The following is a 26,225-nucleotide window of genomic DNA, read 5'->3' as shown; positions in this document are numbered from 1 at the left end:
AAAAACCGTCGCCGTATAATTCGATCGCCCGCGCACACAGTCGACTAGTACTGGTTGAAGAAAAAAATAACGGAAAAAGAATAACCAGCATTTGCTCTTAGAAATAAGACGGGTATGAAATTCAGGTAAATTCTATGTTTCTATATATTTGAGGAAACTCTCCAAACGGGTTGAATACTAGTGTCCTTACGGTATCTATTTCGCTTGGAAAATTACGTGTTTAGGGTCGAATTCGCGGGGATGATAAAAAAAAATTAAAATGTTTTATAAAGGATGTCCTTTTTGCCCAACACTACGTGTTTAGAGTCCGATTTGCGCGAGGTGTAGAAGATGGGGTCGTATTAAACCAAATATATAAGCAGGGGCGGATCCAGCCTTGGGCAATGGGGGGGGGGGCGGAATTTTTTTCAGCCATATTTTCCCCGATCGGCCGCTCGAATATGATTTTTGCCGTGATTTTTTGTTTCTTTGAAGGGGTAGTCCTAATGGTCACTTTTTAGCTTTATTCTTATGAAACATAAATGTATAATACCATAGCCTTTATTTATATAATGCGAGCGCAAAGCGCTAGCTATTTTTTTTTGGAAATCTTATGTACCCTTTCCTAAAATTTTGGACATTCTAGGAAATGTTTGTAAAGAGTGAGCAGAAATGAAGTGATGGAAAAGGTAGTGTTAAATACTTGCTTGCAATTAGCCATGAAGACGTTACACATTTTTAAAAATCAAATAATGCGAGCGCGAAGCGCGAGCCGAATTTTTTGACATTTTTACATAAGGAATGGAAATTCTTAGCACTTTTTGTAACTTAACAGAATAGGTATATAATTAAACATGCGAGCACGAAGCGTGAGCAAAAAATTTCGAGATTTAGACCTACTGAACAAGACACTCTATTCAAATTTTGTAAATCATGAAAAGGATGAGTATAACTAAGTGGGGATCTTCCTTACATTAATAATGCGAGCGCAGAGCGCGAGCAGAAAATTTTTGTATACGTTTTGAACTGCTCGAAATTGTACCTGTTATGGACTGATTGCATTTAGCAATGAAGACGTTACATATTTCAACATTCAAATATTGCGAGCGCGAAGCGCGAGCTGAAATTTTTGACCTTTTTTACCTGAATAATGGAAATGCTAAGCACTTTTTGTTAACTTGGAAGGACTCTCAGTATATAAACTAAACTTTATTGATGCGAGCGCGAAGCGCGAGCGGAAAAATTCTGGACACTCTATTCATTGTTTGTAAATCATGAAAAGGATAAGTTATTTATCTAATGCGAGCGCAAAGCGCGAGCAGACACTTTTTGATATTGTGATCTGAAACTGGATAATGATTTAAGTAGAGAACAATCTGCGTATCTGAATTAACGTGTGTTTTAGATTTTGACCTAGAATTTGGGTATTCTAAGTACCTTTTTTATCATGAAAATCAATAAAGCGAGCGCAAAGCGCGAGCTAAAAATATATGATATTCCGATCTAACAAAGGGTCAATTTGAGCTCTGTATTGCAAACACTTTGTTGGAAAATTGTGAATTGTGATGGATCACAGTTAAAAAGAGCTGATGTATTTTATTATTATTACTTTGTGTTTTTACATAGGACCGGGACATTCTACAAGGGCATTATGTCATCATATGAAAATGATGACTATCTTCCTATTTCTCTTCCTAAGCATGAGAGCGCGAAATCTGTTAATATTATGGCCTGAAAACTGGACATTTAAAGCACTTTTGTAATTATGCATAAGATGCATGATATCTATCAATGCGAGCGGAAATCGCGAGCCGAAATTTTTGATAAACTGTCATCAAAGTAGTTTGATTTAGAATTAATATTGGGATATACATAACTTACTAATCAAAATGCCAGCGTGCAGCGCTAGCTGATACGTTTTGACAATCTGACCTGGATAGGGATATTTTGAGAACTTTATGGAATACAGGAAAATAATAGGTACCTGACAAATCAAATTTTGCGAGCGCGCAGGGCAAGCAGAAAATGATAATATTCAGACCATAACACAGACAATTTTACAGAGCACTTTTTAAAAATCAATTTGTAAATCAAACAAAATAATGAAAGTTCAATTTCCCAGCTGAAATATGTTTTGTATATTAACTTCAAAGTTTGATATTTCAAGCTCCATATTGAGCAAGATATGCAAATCCCCCCAAAGACAATAAGAGCGCGAAGCGCGAGCGAAAATTTTATATCCTAACAAATAGATTAAAAAAAAATTATTTTCATAGTCTTCCCCTCATGTTATTTCATTCAATCATGTTCCTCCTCTTATGTTTGCCTTTCTTCTTTTCTCCTCTCTTTTCCCTTCCTTTTCTTTTTTCCTTTCTTTTTCCCTTTTTTTTTGCTCCGCCAATAGGGGGACCCGGGCCCCTCGGGCCCCCCTGGATCCGCCTATGTATAAGGTAAAGCCGACGACCAGAAGGACCCGTAACAATAAAACATTCCTGTACTTGGTTAGGGGTTCATTTCAGGGAATACTTGCCAAGAGTATGGTTTTTTTCCAATACTTATTAAGGGTAGGGCCCGGGGGGGCACTTACATTGACGAGTGGATACCATGCGCGACCAAAAAAACACGTAAAAAGGATGTCTTTTTCACGCCCGGTAGGGTTTCACACGCCAATACTTGTTAAGGGTTGCATTTTCAAAATATGGAAATTACGTGTTTAGGGTGCTTTTCGAGACCCCATGGTCGCGCATGGTATCCACTTGTGAATGGAAGTGGCCCCCGGGATTTCTGTGCTCATGTAATACAGCCCTAGATAGTGCAGCCAATGAACCGTTGCAATATGTATGACGTGTACACTACTTACACCGAAGTCATCGGATGGGACTGATCCTTGTCAATACTGAGATCTAGTTGCGATCCCTGATATATGCCTATTTGATTTCGTCAGGTTTTATATTTCCAAGTTATAAATAAGTTGTAAAAATGGGTTGTACATGTACCAAGGAACGGATAACAGTTGGAGGAAGGCGATTTTATATAATTAAACGACTTGGAGAAGGGTAAGGCTCTTTTTCGGCAGCGCCTAGCTCGGTCCAGCGTGAGTGGCAAATTCGTTTCCTGTCCGCGCCCGCCGCTCCGGCCGGCGGCGCGGCCGGATGGCTGACTTGGCTGTATACGGTACTGAGCTGTGCCTGTGGCTGTGCGGTCGTAAGATCATGACTGATGCTGCATGTAGTCGGAGACTAGAACTTAGTCTAATAGAAGTGGCAATTTCTAAGAAAGGAATTGTACAGTGCATTTAGACATTTAGTTTTGATTTTGAAATATGAAATTGCCATCAAGATTTAGGCCCCGTATGTGGATTGTGAATTGTGTTAAGTCGATTCCTGCTTTAGTTTTACTTATCATAATCCCGGAGGGGCCACTTACATTGACGAGTGGATACCATGCGCGACCAAAAAAACACGTAAAAGGATGTCTTTTTCACGATAGGGCACGTTACGTACGTAACGTGATAAGGGTGTCAAAAACACAAAAATAATGAAAAAAGGGTATCTATTTCGCTAGGAAAATTACGTGTTTAGGGTCTAATTTGCGGGGATGATAAAACAAAATTAAAATGTTTTATAAAGGATGTCATTTTTGCCCCAACACTTCGTGTTTAGAGTCCGATTTGCGCGAGGTGTAGAAGTGGGGTCGTACTAAACCAAATAAGGTAAAGCCGACGACCGAAAGAACCGTAACAATAAAACATTCCTGTACTTGTTTAGGGGTTCATTTCAGGGAATATTTGCCAAGAGTATCGTTTTGTTTCCAATACTTGTTAAGGGTTGGGTTTCACAAGCCAATACTTGTTAAGGGGTTCATTTTCAGAATATGGATATTACGTGTTTAGGGTGCTTTTCGAGACCCCTTGGTCGCGCATGGTATCCACTCGTGAATGGAAGTGGCCCCCCGGGATCATAATTCATATCATCAATTTCATTTTCAAGCTAAATTAATATTTCAACTTGGGATTTGGTCATCCAAATTCCAATTTATTGGTTCATTTATTATTTTTTTAATACTTTTAATAGCTAATTTAGACAATTGCACAGACACAGTGCCCCCACTTGTCAATATAATCCAAAAAACAACAGCAGAACGCTCTTGATATAGAATTTTAAAAAAAATGTTGAAAGGAAAATAAATGCCAAATATGGCTTCCGACAAGTCACGAGGTACACACCTAAATAATTAACCCAGGGAGCGCCATACTCAAGGGACAAGGGTAGATTATGGTCAAAATAAATTGTGAAAAGAGAAATTATGCACTTACCACGATTAGGCCAAGTAAAAAAAGAAAGTAGTTGATCGTCCTCGCGCGCATCTATTTTGGCCGCCGCATGGAAATTTTTGATATTTACTATTTTCAAAAATTGGCTAAAAAAAAAAAAATCGTGATGTTCCTTTTTTGATGTTCCCTTTTTCATTGCAGCATCAATTTTCTTGATATTTACTATTTTTATGGCTGCTGAATAGCGAAAAAAATCACAAAATTGGCGAGCGATTTGCTCTCATGTGCTTTGGGAACTCTCGCAACTTCAAAAACAATTGCAAAGTCCGATATCGCCATAACTGCAAGAAAGAAAAAAATTCTGATTTGTTTTTCTATTGGAATTTTGAAGATACCATCATAAATTAGCGTGAAAATAAAGTTTGCAAACTCGGGGAAGATCACAGATTTCTTCATTTTTAGTGCATTTTCGGGGACCCCGCTTCCTGAATCTGAACTAATCCGTCGCATGCTTTGGAAATATGGCGCAGAAAAATCAATTTTAATGACGTAAATTTGTATTTCGGCGGGGTTTTTGGTTCACGAGTGATAGCACCTGTACTTCGATGTGTGTTACGGTGATCGACTGCGTGTTGTGACTCTGTTGGGTAATGCATGACTTATGTGATGGGATAATGTTATTGACTGCTGGCGCAACATGTGAATTTGTGAAATGAATTGAATTTTCTAACATCAGCAGGCAGTGCATCGAATATTTAACAAATAATTTCAAGTGGGTTATTCTTCATGAAGATTGAAAATAATTAATGGGATTCCAAGAAGTGCCAATTCTGTTCAAATTTGATAAACTTTATTCTTCCTTGAGCTATTCAATTTGATGGAAAAATGTAAAAATTAGTATCTAACACAGTTACAAACATGAAAATAATAAACATTAGGCCCATGTGAACAATTAACAATTAACTCAATCATCATTTAAAGACCCTGACCGGTGTTAAAACAATCACATATTAAAAGAAAGGCAATGATTCATACAATACAAATATACCAAAAATATTCTATACATCTCCTTCCATTTTCAAGAAATATTAGATAAAAATCAAAGAAACTGCTCCTCCAAAGTACGCTTCGACTAGCACCCCACGTCGCCTGGAAAGGATGACGTCATGTTGTGTCTGGAGGGTTGCGATTCCATAGGTTTGTGTACAAAAGCATTGGGTATTTTCTTCCATTTCTATATTATGAATCCAATTTTTTTTCCGTTTTCAGATGAAAATGGCACTCACAATTATTCACTGTTGAAATTGATGGAAACCTACAACTATTCACTGCCTCTTTTGTGACTTCTTTGTTTGGCTCTTATTGGGCCTAAATTGCTATGTCAGGAAAAGTTGTGATACATAATCTGAATGCAGATAGATTTGAAATCTACGCCAAATAAGCAGGAAATAAAATATGGCAAAAACTAGTTCAAAACTGTAGATTTCATAATTTAAGCATGTAGGAAAAAATATATGTGATATCACTCTGTGATGGAAGTGAAGAAAATGAAATGCGTAATCTGGAAAGCAAAAAAATAACCCAGTTTTTCTGTGTACAAACCTATGGAATCGCGACGCTTCTTACACAACGTGACGTCACGGTCTCGAGGCATTTGAAAAGCACACTAAAGCCTATTTTCTAAGCCGGGTTCGAAGCCCGATAATTGGAATATTCTTAAGCAATATACTCAGCTGGGAAGGGTGAAAATGAATAAAGCTTACAATGCTGTATTTAGTAGCTTATAAGCTTTCGATTGGTATATAATTTGTCAATTTCATTTTTGGGTCCGGTCTGGGTCTTTAACATTTGATATCAATTAAAAATGAATAAAAATTGAACAGTATTAAACAACATGTAAATGAATATACAAGCAGCTGGAAAACTGCGATGCGAAACCATGCCCAGAGCTAAAAAAAAAGAGATTGGCTCTGGAAAACTAAACATGGCTCCATGGTAATAAAATGACCCCACCCCCACGCATTTTTTACCTTTACAAGAATAATGTTTAAATCATTCACTTGACATGAACGTTTTGTTTTACAATACAGTACCGGTATACATCAGTATAAATACATCAATAGATTTTTATCACATAATACATTTTCCATAGATTTCCAATCAATTGTATATTATGCATATATATATATATATATATATATATATATATATACAGTGTGTCCCAGAAAAAACGAAACCGAGATTTAGCAATGATTTATCATAGCTTAAATAAAATAGACAAATGACCTATCAATGTAAAGCTTAGAATCTCCTCTTTCATCTGGTATTACTTAGATTATTCCTCATTCACGCATGAGTGAGTAAAAACAATTCGAAGAGAAGATGCCAAAAACTCACTTGGCGGGGGGTATCTGAATTTCAAAAAGAAAATCACATGACTAAAAAGTTCAATATCTGCTCTTTTCTTTGATACCTTAATCACAGAAAATGGTCGAGAATTAAAAAAGTTATGATCCCTCGAAACAATGCTTGTATTTCCCTAATTTCATTAAATAAACTTGTTTTCACCGGTTTCCCACAGAAGCTATCGCACGGTAACAAAAGACTTCATGCATGGCTGATCGTCAACAAAACGGAGTGTCGAGTGAGTTTGAACGCTAGCCTGTAAAACCTCTTCATTTTCTGAAATTATTGAAATTCAAGCCTTATTTCAAATAACCAGAACTTTGTTATTTCTTGACCATTTTCTGTAATTGAGGTATCAAATTAAAGAGCAGATATTGAACTTTTTAAAAATGTGGTTTTCTTTTTACAACACAGATACGGCCCGCCAAGTGACTTTTTGGTATCCCCTTTTTCAAATTGTTTTTGCTCACTCATGCGTGAATGAGAAATAATCTAAGTAATACCAGATGAAAGAGGAGATTCTAAGCTTTATATTGGTAGGTCATTTGTCTATTTTATTTATGATTAAGTTATGATATATCATCGCTAAATCTCGGTTTCGTTTTTTCTGGGACGCACTGTATGTATATATATATATATATATATATATATATATATAATATATATATATATATATATATATATATATATATTTATATAAGCATCTTGGTTTTCCACGTATTGGCAATATTAAGACATCAGGAATGCGAAACAAATTCACGAGTAATGCAGTTTTTGTAATGCCAACAATTAAGTTCTTTATTCACTCTCCAAATTTTCGGTAGACCTCTACCTTCTTCAGGGAAGATTCGTGAATTGTGACAAGTTTGAATGACAGTTGTTTTTTATATATATATACAGCGCGTCCCAGAATAAATGAAACCGAGATTTAGCGATCATTTATCATAACTTAATCATAAATAGAATAGACAAATGACCTACCAATTTAAAGCTTAGAATCTCCTCTTTCATCTGATATTACTTAGGTTATTTCTTATTCACGCATGAGTGAGCAAAAACAATTTGAAGAAAGGATACCAAAAACTCATTTGGCGGGGGTTATCTGGGTTTCAAAAAGAAAACCACATTTCTGAAAAGTTCAATATCTGCTCTTTAATTTGGTACCAAAATTACAAAAAATGGTCAAGAAATAAAAAAGTTCTGTTCATTTGAAATAAGGCTTGTATTTCGATAATTTCATGAGATAAACGTGTTTTCATCGGTTTCCCACAGAAGCTTTCGCATGGTGAACAAAAGATTTAATGCATGGCTGATCGTCAACAAAACAGAGTGTCGAGAGAGTTTGAAAGCCATCCTGGAGAACCTCTTCATTTTATGAAATTATTGAAATTAGACCTTATTTCAAATGAGCAGAACTTTGTTATTTTATGACCATTTTCTGTAATTTATATATCAAAATAAAGAGGAGATATTGAACTTTTCAAAAATGTGGTTTTCTATTTGAAACCCAGATACCCCCCGCCAAATGAGTTTTTGATATCCTTTCTTCAAATTGCATTTGCTCACTCATGCGTGAATAAGAAATAATCTAAGTAATATCAGATGAAAGAGGAGATTCTAAGCTTTAAATTGGTAGGTCATTTGTCTATTTTATTTATGATTAAGTAATGATAAATGATCGCTAAATCTCGGTTTCGTTTTTTCTGGGACGCACTGTATATATATATATATATATATATATATATATATATATACATTTCTATTCATTTATTATTAATATTGAGCATGCATCGATCACATATTTCGAGCTTGACATGGCCTGACAACGATTTCAATAAAAAATAGTAAATAGTAAGGACCTCCCTCATCACTGATGTCAAAAAAAGGGCCGAGAAAATGCCTCCTTGTTTTTAAAAAAAATAGTAAGATAGCAAATAGTAAGGACCTCCCTCATCACCGCTCTCAAAAAACCTGGACGATCAACTACTTTCTTTTTTTACTTGGCCTTATATGGATGAAGGTCTCACGGGTGGTAGAATCCTGGCATTGCATTGATGCACAGACTGGAAGCTAAAAAAACCGAAAAGTTCTCTCCTACCCTAGTCTCGATCGGCCATTTTGTTATGATTCATAACAAAAACGGCCGATCGAAACTGGGGAGGAGAGAACTTTTCGATTTTTTGAGGTTCCAGTCTTTTTCAGATCTTTTTATTTGTGACCACTCACACCCCTGTATTTACAATCAATATGTATTCATCGAACATACAAAGCATAGATAAAATGATCATGGAATAAAGAATTGGTATAAACTATAGCTACATGAATACAAGGTTAATGCCACTAAAAAAATCAAACATGCAGGATTTTTAACAGCCTTGTAACTATGGGTAACAACACCCCTAGAAGTGGGGGGGGGGGGTTCTCATAAATCACCTTCTGTTTGGGTTTGTGTGCAAATAGATATTTTTACAAATTACACAATTTTTTTTCAGATAGCTACTTTTTGGGGGGCTGTAAGTGTAAATAGCTAATTAAACTGTATAGAACATGGTCTGTGAATCTGGTTATAATCAGTTTATAGGGCTCAAGTAAAAATGCAGATATGACAATTTCAGCTTTTTAATAAAGTGGGTTCAGTGTAGTGATCAGTCTGGTTATAATTGCAGTGGGTTCAGTGACACACAGATGGAGCAGGTATAACCATTTCAACCCTGTTTACATTACAGCGGGTTCAGTGTTGTGGACCAAGTGGAAGACGGAGCCGGGGATAAGTTTGCTCTGAAGCGGATTCAGTGCCACGGGGCTGAAGATGAAAGACAGGCGAAGAAGGAGGCTGAATATCATTGTCAATTCAAACATAAGAACCTCATTGGGCTAGAGGAATGGGGCTCGGTGAAAGGAAAGGAAGGCCTCACAGAAGTTCTTTTGGTCTTGCCATTGTTCAAGGTATATAGTAGTAGTATGATATGTGAAAAGTTCAGTGATTATTTATGGTTGATGATAATGTATGATTTTTACATTCTTTCAAGATTTCAAAGTGCAATTGTATGGTGCCAGTGCCAGTATGGTACAGTAATACATGTATCTTTATGATATATTTTATGGCCTGCATCTATTGAGGTGATCTCAAATGACCAGTGTTAACTAGGTAAAGTGGTTATTATTATCTTGTTTCTGACAAACCTGTGAAAGAATTGTATGAAATCATAGATTATCATTTCATAAAGGATTTTTTTTTTTAAATGAGGTTAACAATGAATCAACTCCCAACATAGGGATGGGGGGGGGGTGAGGAGACTGAATTTTGAATTAAATACAAATGTGTCTCCCCATTTTCATTGAAAGCAAACAAAAATGCTTATAAATCTACAATTGTTAAAGAGACTGGCGAGAATAATACACATTTCTGGCAGAAAACAGTCTGCATACTGTAGACTCATTCTTCAAGTGGAAACTTCTTAACGCGCAAAGTGAACTCATTTCTCCTTTCAGTTTATTCTATTATTCTCAGATTAAAAAACATATAATCCCTTTTCATGGGGAATTTGACACCATTTGGATTTCAAGATCAAGATTACAACCAGCAAACGTTATGTAATCTCACTGAAGATTACACGATGTGTGTGTGGTAATGTGATTTCATGTATCTCACGTTCTGGCTTGACAGTTTCCAGTGGCTATAACAAGGCTTGGTCTAACAACATAGCCTCCAGGTACGTGAAGATTGACTCTCCCCCCCCCCCACATGAAGATTACACTACAAATGCCTCAGCAAACTTATAATAGCCCACTCCCCATGAAAAACACTATACAACTTTAGGCTTATCTGTTCTTTCTCCTTATAGAGAGGAACACTACAAGATGAGCTGGATAAGATGAAAGCCAATGGCAGTCACATGCCTGAAGACAGAATCTGGAGGATATTCAGAGGCATATGTGAAGGGATCAAGGCATTACACTCAGCCAAACCCAAGCCATTAGCACACAGGTCAGTTCACTCATATACTGGTGTTGAAGTTATTTCTCATCCAATGTACTAAACCTTTTCCCCCCAAAAGTCCACAGTACTGTGATTATTAACAGTTGACTGACTACTAAATCATTTCCAATTTGTCTCAATGTTTCTTTATATTTCATATTTTACAATTTTTTGTAACATTCATGTTTGGAAGAGATTTTATAGTGCTATGCCAAGTTGAATATTTAGTATTATTCTTTATCTAATACAGGGCATAATTAATTTCCTTTTTTGTCATATATGAGAGAAGCTATTAACTTTGAATTCTTTATAGTCCTATGTGAAAATTGCTACAAAAATTACTATATTCACTGTGATCGCGCAATCAATGGCAGAGATCTGAAGGGGGGGGGGGTCAAATTGACCCCTCCCCCAGTATATCCTGGTCTGAAATAGCCCAGTTTAATAAAGTAGGGTGAAAATATTGGCCTTGGAAATATCTGTGCCCTTTTAGATTTCTCATTTATGTGCTTAAATTATGCTCTGTTAAAGGGTGGTTAATGACAGTTATGGTAATTCAGGTCAGAATAATTTTCATTGTGATTAAAATATACATACCGGTATATGTTTGTGTTTTTTTTTCTTCAGAGATATGAAGCCAGGTAATGTGATGTTATCTGAGGATGATGCACCTGTCATAATGGATTTTGGCTCAATGGGCGAAGCAAGAATAGAGGTCAAAGGTCGATCTGAGGCATGTGCTCTACAGGTAAGAAGAGAGACCTGGGGAGTGTTTTATGAGATAATTTTGAATGATGAAAGTTATGAGCTACTATAAATTTCGTAACTGAAAAATTGTTCAGTCACAGACAAAATTCTTCATGAAATGCTCGGACTCTGTATGACAATGATACTGGTTTTGAGGCCAACGGTCACATATGTTCTTTATATGCATTGTATGGTTTGTAACATATGATTAAAATTATGTGCTTTTCCAATCATGTTAAGGAGATGATGACAGTAATAAGAATCAATTGCAACAATATGTTGCAATTGGAAATATTAAATCATGACCAAAAATTATTACCACCGGGATCCCTCAGGGTTCAATTCTAGGGCCAGTGTTATTCCTGATATACATAAACGACCTTTAAAATGTTAGTACTAATACATCAGTGATACAATTTGCTGATGACACTAGTTTCTTCCTGTCAGGCAATAATATTGAATTGATAAAAAAAAATAACTTACAAAATGAGTTGAAAATCTACGAGCAATGGTTTTTATGTAACAAATTAAAAACCTTCATATGTTATGTTCCACACGAAGGGCAAATCCATCAACTGTGATATGTAATTAAGGATAAATAACATCGAAATAAAACTAGAAAATACTGTGAAATTTCTTGGCATATTGATAGATTCCCAATAAACTTGGAAAGTTCATGTCGGCTATATTTCAGGAAAAGTATCAAGATTTACTGGAGAATTATACAGAGTAAGGGACCTCCTTCCACTGAGGATCCTTGTAAATTTATATTATTCAATGATTTTCTCACATCTTACTTATGGTATAACTGTATGGGGACAATGTAATAGATACCTTTTCCAAAGATTATTTCAACTTCAAAAACGGTCTATCGGCATTATAACAAACTCAAATTATTTTGCTCACTCCGAACCATTATCAAAAAAACTACAAATTATCCCTTTGAATAATCTTTATAAGTTTCATGTAGCAGTCTTTATGTATTCTATTATACATCATACTTCCTCTCTCAATGAATGAATATTTCCTCTATAACTATAACATAAATAAATATAACTGCAGAAATTCTATAGACCTATATATACCACTTCTTAAATATGATGTTTCAAGAGGAAGTATATGCTATCAAGGGCCTCAGATTTGGAACAGCCTTCCAAATGATTTAAAAGAGAGTCAATCATTAAACATATTTAAGAGAAAATACAAACATGCTCTCTTACATACTATACTGTAGCTTACTCTGCTTATGTCATACAGCATGTTGGTGCAAATATTCTTTTTTCCTTTTTCTTTTAAGAGTCATATTAATCATAAAATACAGAATAATTAAGTGAAATTCTAAATTTTGACTTGGGTATATCAATTTATACATCTGTATCAGTATATCTATGTGTATATATGCCATAATGACCTATTACCATACAATATTAAATAATTAACACTTCTCCTTTGCCTCCCTCCCCCCCCCCCTGCTAATTAGGATTATTTTTCCCTTTCTTGCGTTATGTTTTTTTTTTTTCTTTTCTCTTTCGTTGTAACTGTGTAAGCCTTTTCCTGTTGTACGGTAATCAGGGGGTAGACCTCAATAGGCCAATGGCTTTCTGTCTTTCCCCCACATCCGCCATACAGCGGAAATCATTTTTATTTACTGTGTTTTACTATCTGTTTATGACTACTTATAATTTATACTTGTCAATATCTGTTCTGCTGTATAAGAATTTTATTTGTATTTATGTATTTTTGTGTATTTGAAAGAGATGTGAAATAAATGAATCTGAATCTGAGTATCATAAAATCAAATCAAAACTTGAAGTATCTGTAACTGATATGTAAGTCTTTGCAGAAGATTTACGAAAACATTTCAGAATTGTGGAAAAAGTGTGATATTGTTTTTTTAAATCTTTGTTGATTATTAGGATCTTGCAGCTGAAAAGTGCAGTATGCTATTCAGAGCTCCAGAACTTTTCCATGTTGATAGCCATTGCATTGTGGATGAAAAAGTAGATATCTGGGTGAGTATCTCTGATCAAAGCTTGTGAAAAATCCCTGTTTTAGGCATCTTGTTTAAAGTCAGAGCTGTGCCTTTCCTGCAGGAATTGTTCATGTTCAATAACTTCAATCTGACTGATCAATGTGTCACTTGCTTCCTTTTGCTTAAGATGGGCAGTGTAGTCCACTAGTAGTCTATGTCTAAGACTTGAAAATAGTAATTGTAAGATATGAACATGTTTGGTTAATCAAATTTTTGTTAAAACTTTTATTTATGAAATATATTTGGGAAGTAAAATTATATCATTGTAGTTGTTATTGAGTTCTCATTGAGCACATGTTCATAATATTGAAATAAAACTGTATCTCTGTGGTAAAATTAATTTCAATATAAATTGTGTAAAAAAAAGGGGGAGAATTAAGTAAACTGCCCACCAAAGAGGATGGTTATGCAAAACATATGTATTATTGCATTTTACAATGTAAGAAAACTTCAAATTGAATTGAATTTTTATATGCATTTAAAATACGATAATACTTAGTAAATTAAGCAATAATGATAAAAGAAAAAGAAACTTGCAGTGGAAGATTGATTTGAATAAATTTACAAACTTATATTTTTACATCCTTTAAATTTATTTTGTATCCTCAGTCTCTTGGCTGTGTTCTCTTCAACATGGCGTTTCTTCACTCACCGTTTGAACCTATCTATGCCAGAGGGGATAGTATTCATTTAGCAGTACTCAGCAGGAGTTTCAAGTTTCCTGAAAATTCAAGGTAAAATCAGAAGAATTTTTTTTTATATTCAAAAATTGAAAGTTTGAACCTTGAAACATGAGGAATAGTTATTTTTTACAACAGTAAAAGGAGAATGAACCCAGAACAGTGGAATTGATTGAAATTAGAAAAGTCAAAGAAACAGACCAATGAGAAGTTTTGAATTTTCATCGATCTGTTTCTTTGATTTTTCTGTTCCACACATTGTAGGTTTTCATTCTCCTATTGGAAGGTTTCCATGACAATGAACTTAATATAGTGTACAAGAATGAGAGAAAACAAATATTAAGGTTTTGGGAAAATTGACCAAGAATCGTATAGTTATGAATCTTTTTATTTTAAATTTTGTGCTGCCATATGCCATTACATGCTAGCAGCAACCCAGATATAAATCCCATAAAGAAAGTTTTAAATGTTTTTGAATGTGCATAGAATATTATGATAGATACACTGCAATACATGCTTTGAAGAAAATTATATTTCCAGTAATTTTCAAAACATTAAAGTATTTGTAATTCTGAACCCTTTCCCCATTTCTGTTCTTTTTAATTTTTAACATATTCAAGCCATGATAAATTGGAAGCTTTACAACTGTCAGTAAAAACTAGAAAACAGGAGGAAATGATTCGAGAAAGGTCCCACACATAAAGCGTCAGAATTAAATATTTCAATTGCCTCAAAGTTTCTTATGTTGTCATTTCTATGCAACTTTTTATTTTTTCATTTTACCCTTTCTAATCTTCTTTGAAATGCATAATATATTATAACAGGGGATTTGCTGGGCTTTTAATTGAATTTATCAATGACATGTTGCATGTTGATCCTCAAGAAAGACCCTCAATAAATCAAATTTGTGCAAAACTAACCCATTAATCTATCTTTTATTTTTTCAAAGAGGAAAATAAATGTATAAATAAGCTTTGTATATACCTAATGTGCACTGAAAAGATCTAAAGTATGTTTTCAGAACTCTTAATTGCAAAATAAAAAAGATTGGTATCCAAGCTTTAAATGCAAGTGTTATTAATGATGTAGACCCTTTAATTGAAAGTATTGTGTTTTCATCTGTTCGATATCATTCTTCAATAAAAGTTAGGCCTTAAAAGTCTCTGGATGTTTAAATGTTGGTTAAACTTTGACCTATCTTTTTTTTTACCTATTTTTTTTTTTATTTTACTTAGCAATCTTTGAAATTAGATGTTTTTATAAATTTGGTTTTGTTTTAAAGTGCAATAGGATCGCTTTTGTTGGCCATTCAAAGCAATATATTCACATTTTGGTTGAGGAATTGCATCACAAAAGACACATGGGAAAATAATTACTGGTATTAATCTATTCTTTATAAAGATAAAGCGATTTGTGTGTCTCAGAATTTTGCTAATGACTTTGTTGGAGAATATATTATTCATCTCTCCCCTTGAAGTATTTTTTTTTCAAGTTGGATATTTGCTATAAAGTGTCATACTCATTCCATTTCTCACATACCAGAAAGTTTATTTATACTTATGTGCTGTGGCTATTTCACCCTCTATATTAATTGTTGTCGGTGGTGGTAAATATATATACTGTTTTACCTTGTCTCTTTTGTCCTCTTACAAAATTTTCCATTATCAAAATACACCATTTCAATACTTTACCCACCCTCCTCAATACAACTGCATCTCATGTGCCCTGCCTTCTTGTTTTGAAAAAAAATTCATATTCCATATTCCCATGAAATAAAACTATCACTTTCTTTTCACATACATACATGTATCATTAATATTCCCAACTTTCCTCATCATTTGTCATACTTTCTGATTTCTTCATGAACATATCTCTGGTATACATCGTAATAATAACATTCACTGCACACTCCTGTGACTGATCCTGCTCCCTCTCACACCCACCACCCACACTCGCACTAGGTATTCCCAAGGTCTCCTGGATGCTATATCAGGCATGCTGGTGGTAGAAGCCCTGGAGAGGCCACACATTGACTGGGTCCTGAACAAGGCCAACGAGGGACAACTCAACATGGAGAATAGAATATAGACTCCTGGGACTAGTCTCGGTTCCAATCTGAGGATTTGCTGACTTCCTGCTGTGGTACGTGGTCTCAGATAAGCTAATGAAGGATGACACAGCTTGAGACTTGTGGGATTACAGGTTTTGCCTTTATAGTTTACCCAGCTGGCTGTCACTAGACGGGGTCCTAAACAGGGCCCCCTGATCGACAACACAAGTATAGGCCTGTGGGACGACATAATTTCACTTCTCTAGTTGACTCAGCTGGTTGTCATGAATAGTGAGGGTCCTAAACAAAGCCCCTGAAGGACTGCACCATGTAGAAGATGGAATAGGTTCCTGTGTAGTCAACTGGCTGTCATTGTGCAGGGCTTACGAAGCGAAGATAGCAAGAAGTAATGATACAGGATCAGAGATATCTCTGTTATGTCGATTTCTGATGCCATTCAATGTTGAAAGAAGGGTAGTTGACGTGGAGAAACAAGTGGAGACCTAAGGTATTTTGTGTATTCTGAGTTTCTGCAAGTGTTTAATACTGTTAGATAAGCTGACTCTTCTGCATGGAAAGGCGATTTGATCTAATGGACTTCTTGAAGTTTTAAGATCATCTAGGATAGAGCGGTAGGGTTTAAAGGAAGGAGGTAAAATGAGAGGAACTACTGAAGAGGGAGAACAGAGTCAGTGAAAATAGTCTCTTGTCTGACAAGCAGGCTACCTACCATCAATTGCATGGAACCACAGGCCACCTTTGTGTGTAATTCCATACTCTTCTAGTTACTGTGCAGGTTTAGATATATCATTGGGTTAAAAAAAAAGTGATATTGACACACCAGTATAATGCATAAGACTTTGTATCAAAATATATATGGTCTTGTCATTGTAGTGAATTCCAATTTGGTCATTGTTTCATTGTTCACTAATCTGCAGATTTATGCATATCGTATGTAGGTGTGGCATAGGAAGATTGGGTAGTGTCTGACAATGAGAGATGTTAACCATGCTTTGGGCCATGCTGTGAGATGTCTAAGCATTGAAAAGACTTACAGTTCATGGAGATCGCTAGGGTTTTTTTTTTTTTGGTCATTAGCAATGCAGTATGCTGCAGAAAAAAAATGGAAGATAATAGATGTTAGGTTCCGGTAGATATGTAATGTGCAATTTGTATGCATGAAGAGGAGAGCTCATATTCCAAGATCAGGTTTAACTTGATAGACCGTTGTCTAACCCTTTGCTAAAATTATGTGAAGCCCAAAATGTCAAGTTTTGTTTACATCGTAAGTTTCTTATGTTTACTGTGCTCTTTCCTTATTCTTTTATGGTTAAGACAACTCTCTTATTTATCCTTGCCAGACAGTACAGATTGATTAAGAGTCAAATGAGCTAATACATTATACCTCTACTGTTAGCAATTTATGTCAGAATTGGCTATCCATAGCTAAACCACGAATTAATACCATAATTTAAATTCATCCAGAGATCAGAATGCGGTAAAATGGGTTTAAAGAAAAAGTTGCAACTCCTTAATAGTTGAAGGGAGTGAGTACTGTGTATGAAATTGGAGCAACTCAACTTTAAAAAACATATTTCTTTGCTGGAGATTGTCGTGTCTCGCGATGAGTGATTAGTAATTTCACAGGTAGATAACCTCCATATGTAAAATGGCAGATGCAGGTCAGAGTCTAGGCCTCCATACCCTGAGGAAAATATGTGAAAATGTTGGAAAAAGACAATATTATTAAAAGCATGTGAAAAAATTGAGTCCCCACCTTTGGTAGCAAGAGGAGGGGGAAGGGTGAATGGAATGATAATCTTTTTTGAAACTTGTCACAGAATTTTGGGAGAGAAAAGTGATGCAACAAAGCACCCTCCACAATTTCCTTGGGGGTGCTGTGTATATTATTCTCCATAGGCAGCACCACCAGGTACATGTATTCTGCAAGTTGGTGAAAATTGAAAAATGTGACCAAAATGACCTTCACACTGCATTTTTTTTTTGCTTTTCAAATTTATGGGTACCAATTTGTCTTTATTTTTTTATTTTTATTTTTGTTATCAGATTTCTGGGGACCAATTTGACTTCAATTTTGTAGTAATAACATTTTTTTTATTTTTTATTTACATCAGCACCCCCACTTAAAAAAAAAACGTTCCCAGGGTCCTGCCCCTGGTCATTTATGGATTAGTGCAATACTTCAAATAATGATGTGACATGTTGTTGCAAAAACAACTATTTTGACCTTTCATGTACCGTGTCATTGGTGAATGAATTGTGACCTTACTTTCTATTGGCGGTTGTACAGGGGTCAACTCCACTAATCATTGTGCCGTTTATAGGTTAAGCTCTTTTGTTACAGGCATTCACAGCATTGTAGCAGGTGATCAGAGGATTGTATCACAAAGCTTTACGATCAATCATTCTGTTGATTTGTGTAATTGATTTACATTAATTATCATTGGAATGAATGATTGAAATCGGTTACACTTCGTAATTCCGAAACACGTAAATTGCCTATACCTCGATGTTCGTTAATCCGAAAACATGAAAGGGTTCGTTAATCCGACTATTTGTGGCGTTATTCCGAAGGTTTGATAATCTGAAAATGAAATAAGGTTCGATGTTCCGAAGGTTCGTTATTCCAAAAATGAAATAAGGTTTGTTGTTCCGAAAGTTCTTTAATCCGAAAACAAAATAAGGTTCATTAATCGTTACGTTTTCGACTTACGAACCTTCAGAATTACGAACCTTTGGAATAACGAATCTTCAGAATATCTGAACCTTCGGAATAACAAAGCTTCAGAATTACGAATGTATGCGATTGAAATCAGCCCTATGTTCAAGACCCTGTCACATCTTTCCTTGCAAGCCTTGGAGAAAACCAAAAGCTTCAGTCTCTGTATTTTGGTTGTTCTGCTGAACTATGTTGGCTCCACTCACCAATACATATGAATGGGGATTGTAGTGAAATGTCAGAAATTGTTAAGGAAATCCCTGTCTAGCCTTGCAGGTGAGTTGCAGGCAGTCACTCACAAATCTCCCACAACGTTACTGCATGGAAAAGAATAATAATAATGCATGAGAAACAGAATCGCAAATTTCCTGAAATTCATAGACATTTCCTGGAATTTTCATGTGTTTTTTTTTGTACAAAAATCAGACAATAGCAACAAACTTACAACATGCCAGCATGGAGCGCTTGAAGAAAATTTTGAGCTTCATAGCAGGCAAAAATTATTTGAATGTATCATGAATATTGAAAGTTGCTACTTTTATTGTAATTTTTGATTTCCCAGAATTTCCTAGAATTTTTTTCATTTCCCGAAAAATTACCTGAAAATGATCAGGATTTCATGGAATTTAGGACATTTTGTTCAAAATAGAAACACTGCCCGCAAGTCATACGCAAGTGTTACACAGAATGAAGTGACAGGGCACTTAAAGATTTATATTACAGAGCCTAGCTTTCTTTATCTGTTTCTTGTTTCTTTATGCATTGCAATGGTATTCTCCACTTTATGACCCACCATTTTTTGTTGACCATCGATTGCACCACTAATAAATAAGCCCTAACGAATCTGCATCAACATAATTTACATAAGTTATATTCATTACAATTAAGAAATCTTTGTTTTACTAAAATAAATTAATATTTTAGTACACGTTTGTTGATATCAGTACTAATTAAGGCTCGCAAGAAAACCGAACCTGTAGAAGTTGCAAGACAAATAATATCTAGCGTTCTTCAGCAGTCTGCACCTTTGTACTCGGCCTGCTTCAAGGAGTCTGTGAGAAGGCCTATTCATTCTACTAATGAATTTTTACTATGTTATAGGTCTATAAATGTTATCAATGTTGACTTTAAATTCTCAAGATGTATATCTAGTGGGGCACATTGTGAAGCGGTTTGAAACCCCAAGGAAAAGGCGCTATGCCAAATATTCTATTGATGGGATCGAATAAAACAATAAACTACGAGGAGAATACCGTTTTCCATTCTCTTGATAGGTGTATGGTCATCTAAAACCTTAGGAGAATTATGGAGATGAGGAGTACAATTAAAACATGCTTCTGTTTCTCAGGTCATTCTATAGGTACTTTATGATAAAATGAACATTGTTTATCATAGTATTAATGAAAATGTACTAACAACCTGAGAAATTATTCTGATTTTGTGTACATTTGGAACAGATTCTTGACTTGAGTCCTGCTGAAGCGATTATTCACATGTCATTCTTAAGGTCTGCCAAATTGTTCTGTGCAAGTCTTGCAGATGAGTTGAGGGTATTTTACACAACAAAGTTTGGAGCATATTCAAAAGTAGGCCTATTCTGTGTGTGAATAAGACTTACTTGCGCTTCTGCGGGCAACCATGAGTGAGAAACATGCAAGATGCTGTCAATGCAGGTGACCTAACAGGCAACCTGCAGGCAGCAAAAAGAGTCGCTCACAAGGCTTGTGCGGAACAATGTGACAGGGCATGTTTGTTTATATATATGCGTAGTCTACTTAATCGTGCAACATTCTTTCACAATTGTTTTTATTTCATGTTTGAAAAATGCTTGTAGAATAAACCAATCATAAACAAATCTCTTCTTACATGTATGGTGCAGGGGCCGCGGAACGGTTTCCAAAGTGGGGGGGGGCTGACCTTGCTCAAAGTCACAATTGTATGGTCATTTTTGCGTTTTTGTACACGGTTTTGGAAAAAAGTTGGGGGGGCTGAAGCCCCCCAGCCCCCACCCCCCCGGTTCCGCGGCCCCTGTGGTGGGTACACTTTCAATTAGTGAAAATTCGAATTTTGCAATACCTTTGAAATGAAAATACAATGGGAAGGCAGATATATCTGTACATGTATATGTTTCCCGTATTGTCTGTATTCTGTGTATGAATATCAAATAAAATGAAATAGTATAAGCTTTGAAAATGACATGTGTAAATGTTTTTCCATTTGATTCTTTGGCAGTGATTATCAGTTTCTCAGAATATTCATTTTCCCTGCTGTTATTTCATGTACATGAGAGGAAAGTTTCTCCAAACATTAAAAATGTTTTCAAATGTCTGTACGTTGGCACATTCCTTGTGATGCTTTGTTTTTTTTCCCCAACAAAATGTTGACAACGTGGCATTACTTTTGCATGTGAAATCACGCATACTTGTACAATGCAATGTGAAGGTACGGCGAGGACTATTTCGGATCTGTGTTCCATGAAACGTATATTAGTCGCATGTGCTTTTGTGTGAGGGGTAGTGAGAAAGGGTTCAATGACATTTGCTCCGGCGACAATTGCTCCGCGGCTCTAATTTCCACACGCTAATGGAATGGCCAACTTCAACCCTTGGTTTAACACTATACCCTTCCCTAAACCTAACATGAAGCCCCATCAAAACCCTCAACCCAACATGAAACCTTATTAAAACCCTAACCCTACATCTGGGGCCTGTTCCATAAAACTTTTTACCTGAGAAAACTCTGGTAAAGACTGCAAACTAAGGTTAGTCTGATTTCTGCCATTGACTTTAACACAGGGCAAAAAATCCGGTAAAAACAACCTGAGTTTTCTCAGGTAAAAAGTTTTATGCAACGGGCCCCAAGACAATAAAAGCCCGGAGCAATTGTTGCAGGATCAATTGTCGTGTCATCTAAGAGAAAGGGGGAGAGGAAATAGGAGAGGGAGAGAAGAGGAGATAGAGGATAGAGAGAAGGGAGGAAGGGGAGATGAATAAAGGGAGATAGGGAAATATAAGAGAGAGGGATAGTCAGAGGGAGAGATTGATGAACAGAGAGAGCAAGAGCAATGTTGTCTTCACTTAAACTGCCTTGTTCTTCTCATGCATACAAATTTTTTCCTGCATAATAGATCCCAACTCATCAATATTTCACAATTAGACTATCCACTGATGAGATTTGCCTCTTTTCTGTTCCTTCACTCCCATTTATTCAGTGTCCCTGTCTCACTTTTATTCTGTCCTTTCCCTTGCACACTTTCTCTTGCATATTATCAGGGATGCAACTAAGAATTTATAAAAAAAAGTATGAAAATCGTTTAGAATTACCCCCTTTCCTACAAGAAAAAGGTGTTCCGTGGCCAAAAAATTGGATGAAAGTCTGAATTCAGACTTGAGGCTGGAACGTGGCATTGCTTTCATTCCCAATCCCCTCCACCACACATTATCTTCTTTGTTTCCATTTGTTTCCCCCGATTCTATTTTCTGTCCCCCTTATTTTTTTCCTTTTTCCCTCGCCCCCCCCCCCCCCCCCCCCCCCCCCCCCGTCTTTCACTCTCTCTCCCACCCCTTCTCTCTTTGATTTCTCAATCTTTCTCTCTGAAGTTCTGAACCACGATGTAATCATCAAATCAAGCATTAACTATGAACATTGGTCAATTCCAATACCACTTTCAACAGGATTACACACGTACCAATTTCATTTTGCTTGACAAACCAAATCCTTTCTGAGTAAACACAAAGAACACACATATGAGATGCAAGACGTTTGTAGATAAATAATTTTTATTTAAAGCAAAGAAATGGCGATGTATAATTCAAATTATTACTTATTCTTCATTCCGGTTGACTCGATACTGAGCTTGTTAATCCCATGATCAGCACTCTCGGTATTTCACATTGGTAAGGAAACCAATTCACTTTGTTTATATCTGTGTAATTAAGAGGATAACCACAACTTAAAAACTTTCTAAAAAATATATATCAATTTGGCTTTCCTGCATTAAAACATGACTTTACCTTTATAGAGAGTTTGACAACAAAAGTGATGAAACATATTCAGGAATGAAAATCAGATCATCAACTTCAGAAGAAAAGAAAAAAGAAGGCATGCATGTTCAGTTGAAATCAGCCGTTTTTGTTTCTTATTTCCTGCTTATATTCAACTTTTTGTGAATGCTTCCTGAATTGATTCATAACGGCTTTTGGTGTAACTTGAAGGCCGATGTTTCTTCCTTAGTTTGGTACCAAATTATAAAATGTGGCAGAGGTTGAAAAATGCGAGATGAACACAGGGGGTCTGTTTCATGAAACTTGTCAGCACTGACAAGTTGTTTTTCTCCGACAGTTACCATAGTAACAGCCAGAGGCTTGTGCTTCTCGGCCAATCAAAACCAAAGATTTCACTGAAATTGTCAGTGCCGACAACTTCAATAAACCCCCCCCCCCAGGTGTACTTAACTTTTGGAGGGTAATGGACAGACATACATGTGCCAAGTGTCAAGCTTGGGATGTGAGTCTCCCGCCCTTGGGACACTTGCTCATTTCCCAATATCTCTTTCTCATGCCTGTATCACAGCCTATCCCCATATATATTATACAGTGTATTGAGTGAGTGTACTCTCACGCCGCGTCACAGAAAATCTTGCGCTTAAGTGGGCCCCGTATTACAAAGAATTACGACTGATCCAATCAATTGTCATTCTATGGAAATCCATCACTGTCATAATTTTGTCTACAGGAAATTTGCACAATGTCCTTCGTAAACAAAGAGAAGCACAGTGAACTTTAAAGAAAACAATGAATGCTCGAATATCCATCATAATTAGAAACATTTTGAACAAACATGCATAATAGATGTTGACGTTACTGGCCGTCCATTATTGTGATTGATCGGATCAATCGCAATTCTTTGTAAGACGGGGCCCTTGTCTTTGAAGTTGAACGTAGACCCTCTGAGTGCATGTCCAGCAACACAGTAACTGCACCTTGGCACCGACACGAAGTGCATCATTCTAAAATAGCTTCCAAGTACACATTTAAATGTTGCCTTAAGACGAGTCTATTCAATGCTTCCTACTCTTGTTTCTTATTTTATTCCTCATTGTATTTGTACTTTTCTCTCTTTCTTTCTTTCACTGCGCCTCGGGCACTCTACAGAGTGAATTTGGTGCATTACAAGACAGTCCATCTATTATTATTAATATCATCATAAGCAACTGTGATTAAGATTACTGCCAGCAGTACAATGTTTGACAACTGTTTAAAGGACAAGTCCACCCCCAAAAAAACTTGATTTGAATAAAAAGAGAAAAATTCAACAAGCATAACACTGAAAATTTCATCAAAATCGGATGTAAAATAAGAAAGTTATTGCATTTTAAAGTTTCGCTTATTTTCAACAAAATAGTTATATGAATGAGCCAGTTACATCCAAATGAGAGAGTTGATGACATCACTCACTCACTATTTCTTTTGTATTTTATTATATAAAATATGAAATATTTTGATTTTCTCGTCATTGTCATGTGAAATGAAGTTTCATTCCTCCCTGAACACGTGGAATTCCATTATTTTAACATTTTGTGCTTCAGGCAATGAGGTCCTAATCATCAAATTCGTAAAAATTGAAATATTGTATAATTCAAACAATAAAAAACAAAAGAAATAGTGAGTGAGTGACGTCATCGACTCTCTCATTTGGATGTAACTGGCTCGTTCATATAACTATTTTGTTGAAAATAAGCGAAACTTTGAAATGTCATAACTTTCTTATTTTACATCCAATTTTGATGAAATTTTCAGCATTGTGCTTGTCTGATTTTTCTCTATTGATTTAAATCAACATTTTTCTGAGGTGGACTTGACCTTTAATTTGAACACAAAGACTTTAAAGAATAATATATAGTATTCTGCTTTATATAGAACTTAAAGTGATCATTTCACTTTGTTCTGATTTCAAAAATTCTCATTTTGGTTCTTGAAAATGGGCTAAACATTAGGCTTATATTGTAAAAATACCATCCCAAAAGTTTCAAAGTATCATATCTACAGTATCAATTTTAAAACCTTGGAGATGTAAACCAAAGTTTGAAAATAATTGGGAGTTGGTTTCAATGACTATATGTATAGAGCGAATCTGTACAACACAACACATTAACTCTAGATGAACACAGCATGACATACATACAGTGTGTATATTAAAGCTATACACTGAATGTACAGTGCAGCTAATAACAGTGTGTGTATACGAGATACACACAGCAGAAGGCAGTCAACATAACCAACGGAATTTTGAATTGGAGAAAACTGGTCATAAGCTGGAACCCATCTACTAGACGGTTCTCAAAATCAAGCTGATAAATTGCTACTTGTATCTAAATCAGAGTTTTTTATCCTATATTGTGGTCTGTTTCAGGGTTTTTGAGAACAAATACAGGCACTCATACACATGTTTCGTCTCAGTTTGAGAATTTTTTTTAAATCAGTTGCTCACAAAGTTAAACAATCCCTTTAATACATCAGAACATATCTAAATGGTTTACAGGTATATAAAACCCAGTCATATAATCATAAATTGCCCACATACAATGTATGCACTCGCTCTACTCCCTGGGGAGAACTCCAACAAAAACTCTGATGCCAGGCATACTACATAGCTTTCGCATCCTAGTGGGTACTCACATAACACCTGGGTGGAGAGTGGCAAAGTGTGGACTTATGCTTTGAAAAACAATGCTACATGTAGGCTGTGGTGAGTCCTAACAGAATGGTACGCCTTCATGTACATGGACTGTACATATACATTTTCTTTCCACCCATACAGTGATACCAATGAACTAGCCCCATCTTTATGGTCGTAGCAGGGGAAGAACAAACCTTTGAACTGTTGAGACTGTTAACAAGGTATCTTGGGCTGTGGACTATGAAAATAAGACTCATAGTGCAATCTAAATGACAAACAGGTTCTTAGTAACTTTCTCTGTTGTGGTTCTAACTAGTTGTCTAATGAAACCCATGTGGAATCGGGGGAATCGGGGATATCAATTTTCTAATTTTCTCAGTCGTCCTGGATGATTACTACATCAGGATATGACTTTTGATTAAAGTTATTGAGGTCTTACTGTGCACATTTTACCATAACGTCCCATGCACCACAAACCGTCCTCTCTGCGCACTTCGATGCGAAAGTTAAGCGCACTGTATCTATTCCATGAACCGCCCTCTCTGTTACGTTGCCCACTGTGGCATAAATAATTAACTTCAAGAAAATATAAAGATACGGGATGAAACTTTGGAACCTGAACTTTTTAATGAAGACACTGGTAAATAATTTGCTCTCCTTG

At 35.8% G+C, this 26,225-nt stretch overlaps 1 protein-coding gene across 1 annotated transcript; it reads left to right on the top strand.

The window, feature by feature from the left end:
- The first annotated feature begins 2,760 nt into the window (after positions 1 to 2,760).
- On the top strand, positions 2,761 to 18,125 carry LOC121426735 (serine/threonine-protein kinase 16-like). Its single transcript, XM_041623116.1, has 7 exons — positions 2,761 to 3,035; positions 9,385 to 9,604; positions 10,504 to 10,646; positions 11,265 to 11,385; positions 13,301 to 13,396; positions 14,026 to 14,150; positions 16,058 to 18,125. The coding sequence occupies exons 1-7, from the start codon at positions 2,959 to 2,961 to the stop codon at positions 16,182 to 16,184; spliced, it is 909 nt and encodes a 302-aa protein (XP_041479050.1). The 5' UTR covers positions 2,761 to 2,958; the 3' UTR covers positions 16,185 to 18,125.
- Positions 18,126 to 26,225: the final 8,100 nt, after the last annotated feature.

Source organism: Lytechinus variegatus, chromosome 13 (genome assembly GCF_018143015.1).
Source record: "Lytechinus variegatus isolate NC3 chromosome 13, Lvar_3.0, whole genome shotgun sequence".
NCBI lineage: Eukaryota > Metazoa > Echinodermata > Echinoidea > Temnopleuroida > Toxopneustidae > Lytechinus > Lytechinus variegatus.
This window is presented reverse-complemented; position numbering and strand designations above follow the sequence as displayed.

Coding starts and splice junctions, on each gene's coding strand:
- LOC121426735 (XM_041623116.1), top strand. CDS start 2,959: ATGGGTTGTACATGTACCAAGGAACGGATAACAGTTGGAGGAAGGCGA. Junction 10,647..11,264: donor CCCAAGCCATTAGCACACAG/GTCAGTTCACTC, acceptor TTTTTTCTTCAG/AGATATGAAGCCAGGTAATG. Junction 14,151..16,057: donor AAGTTTCCTGAAAATTCAAG/GTAAAATCAGAA, acceptor CACTCGCACTAG/GTATTCCCAAGGTCTCCTGG.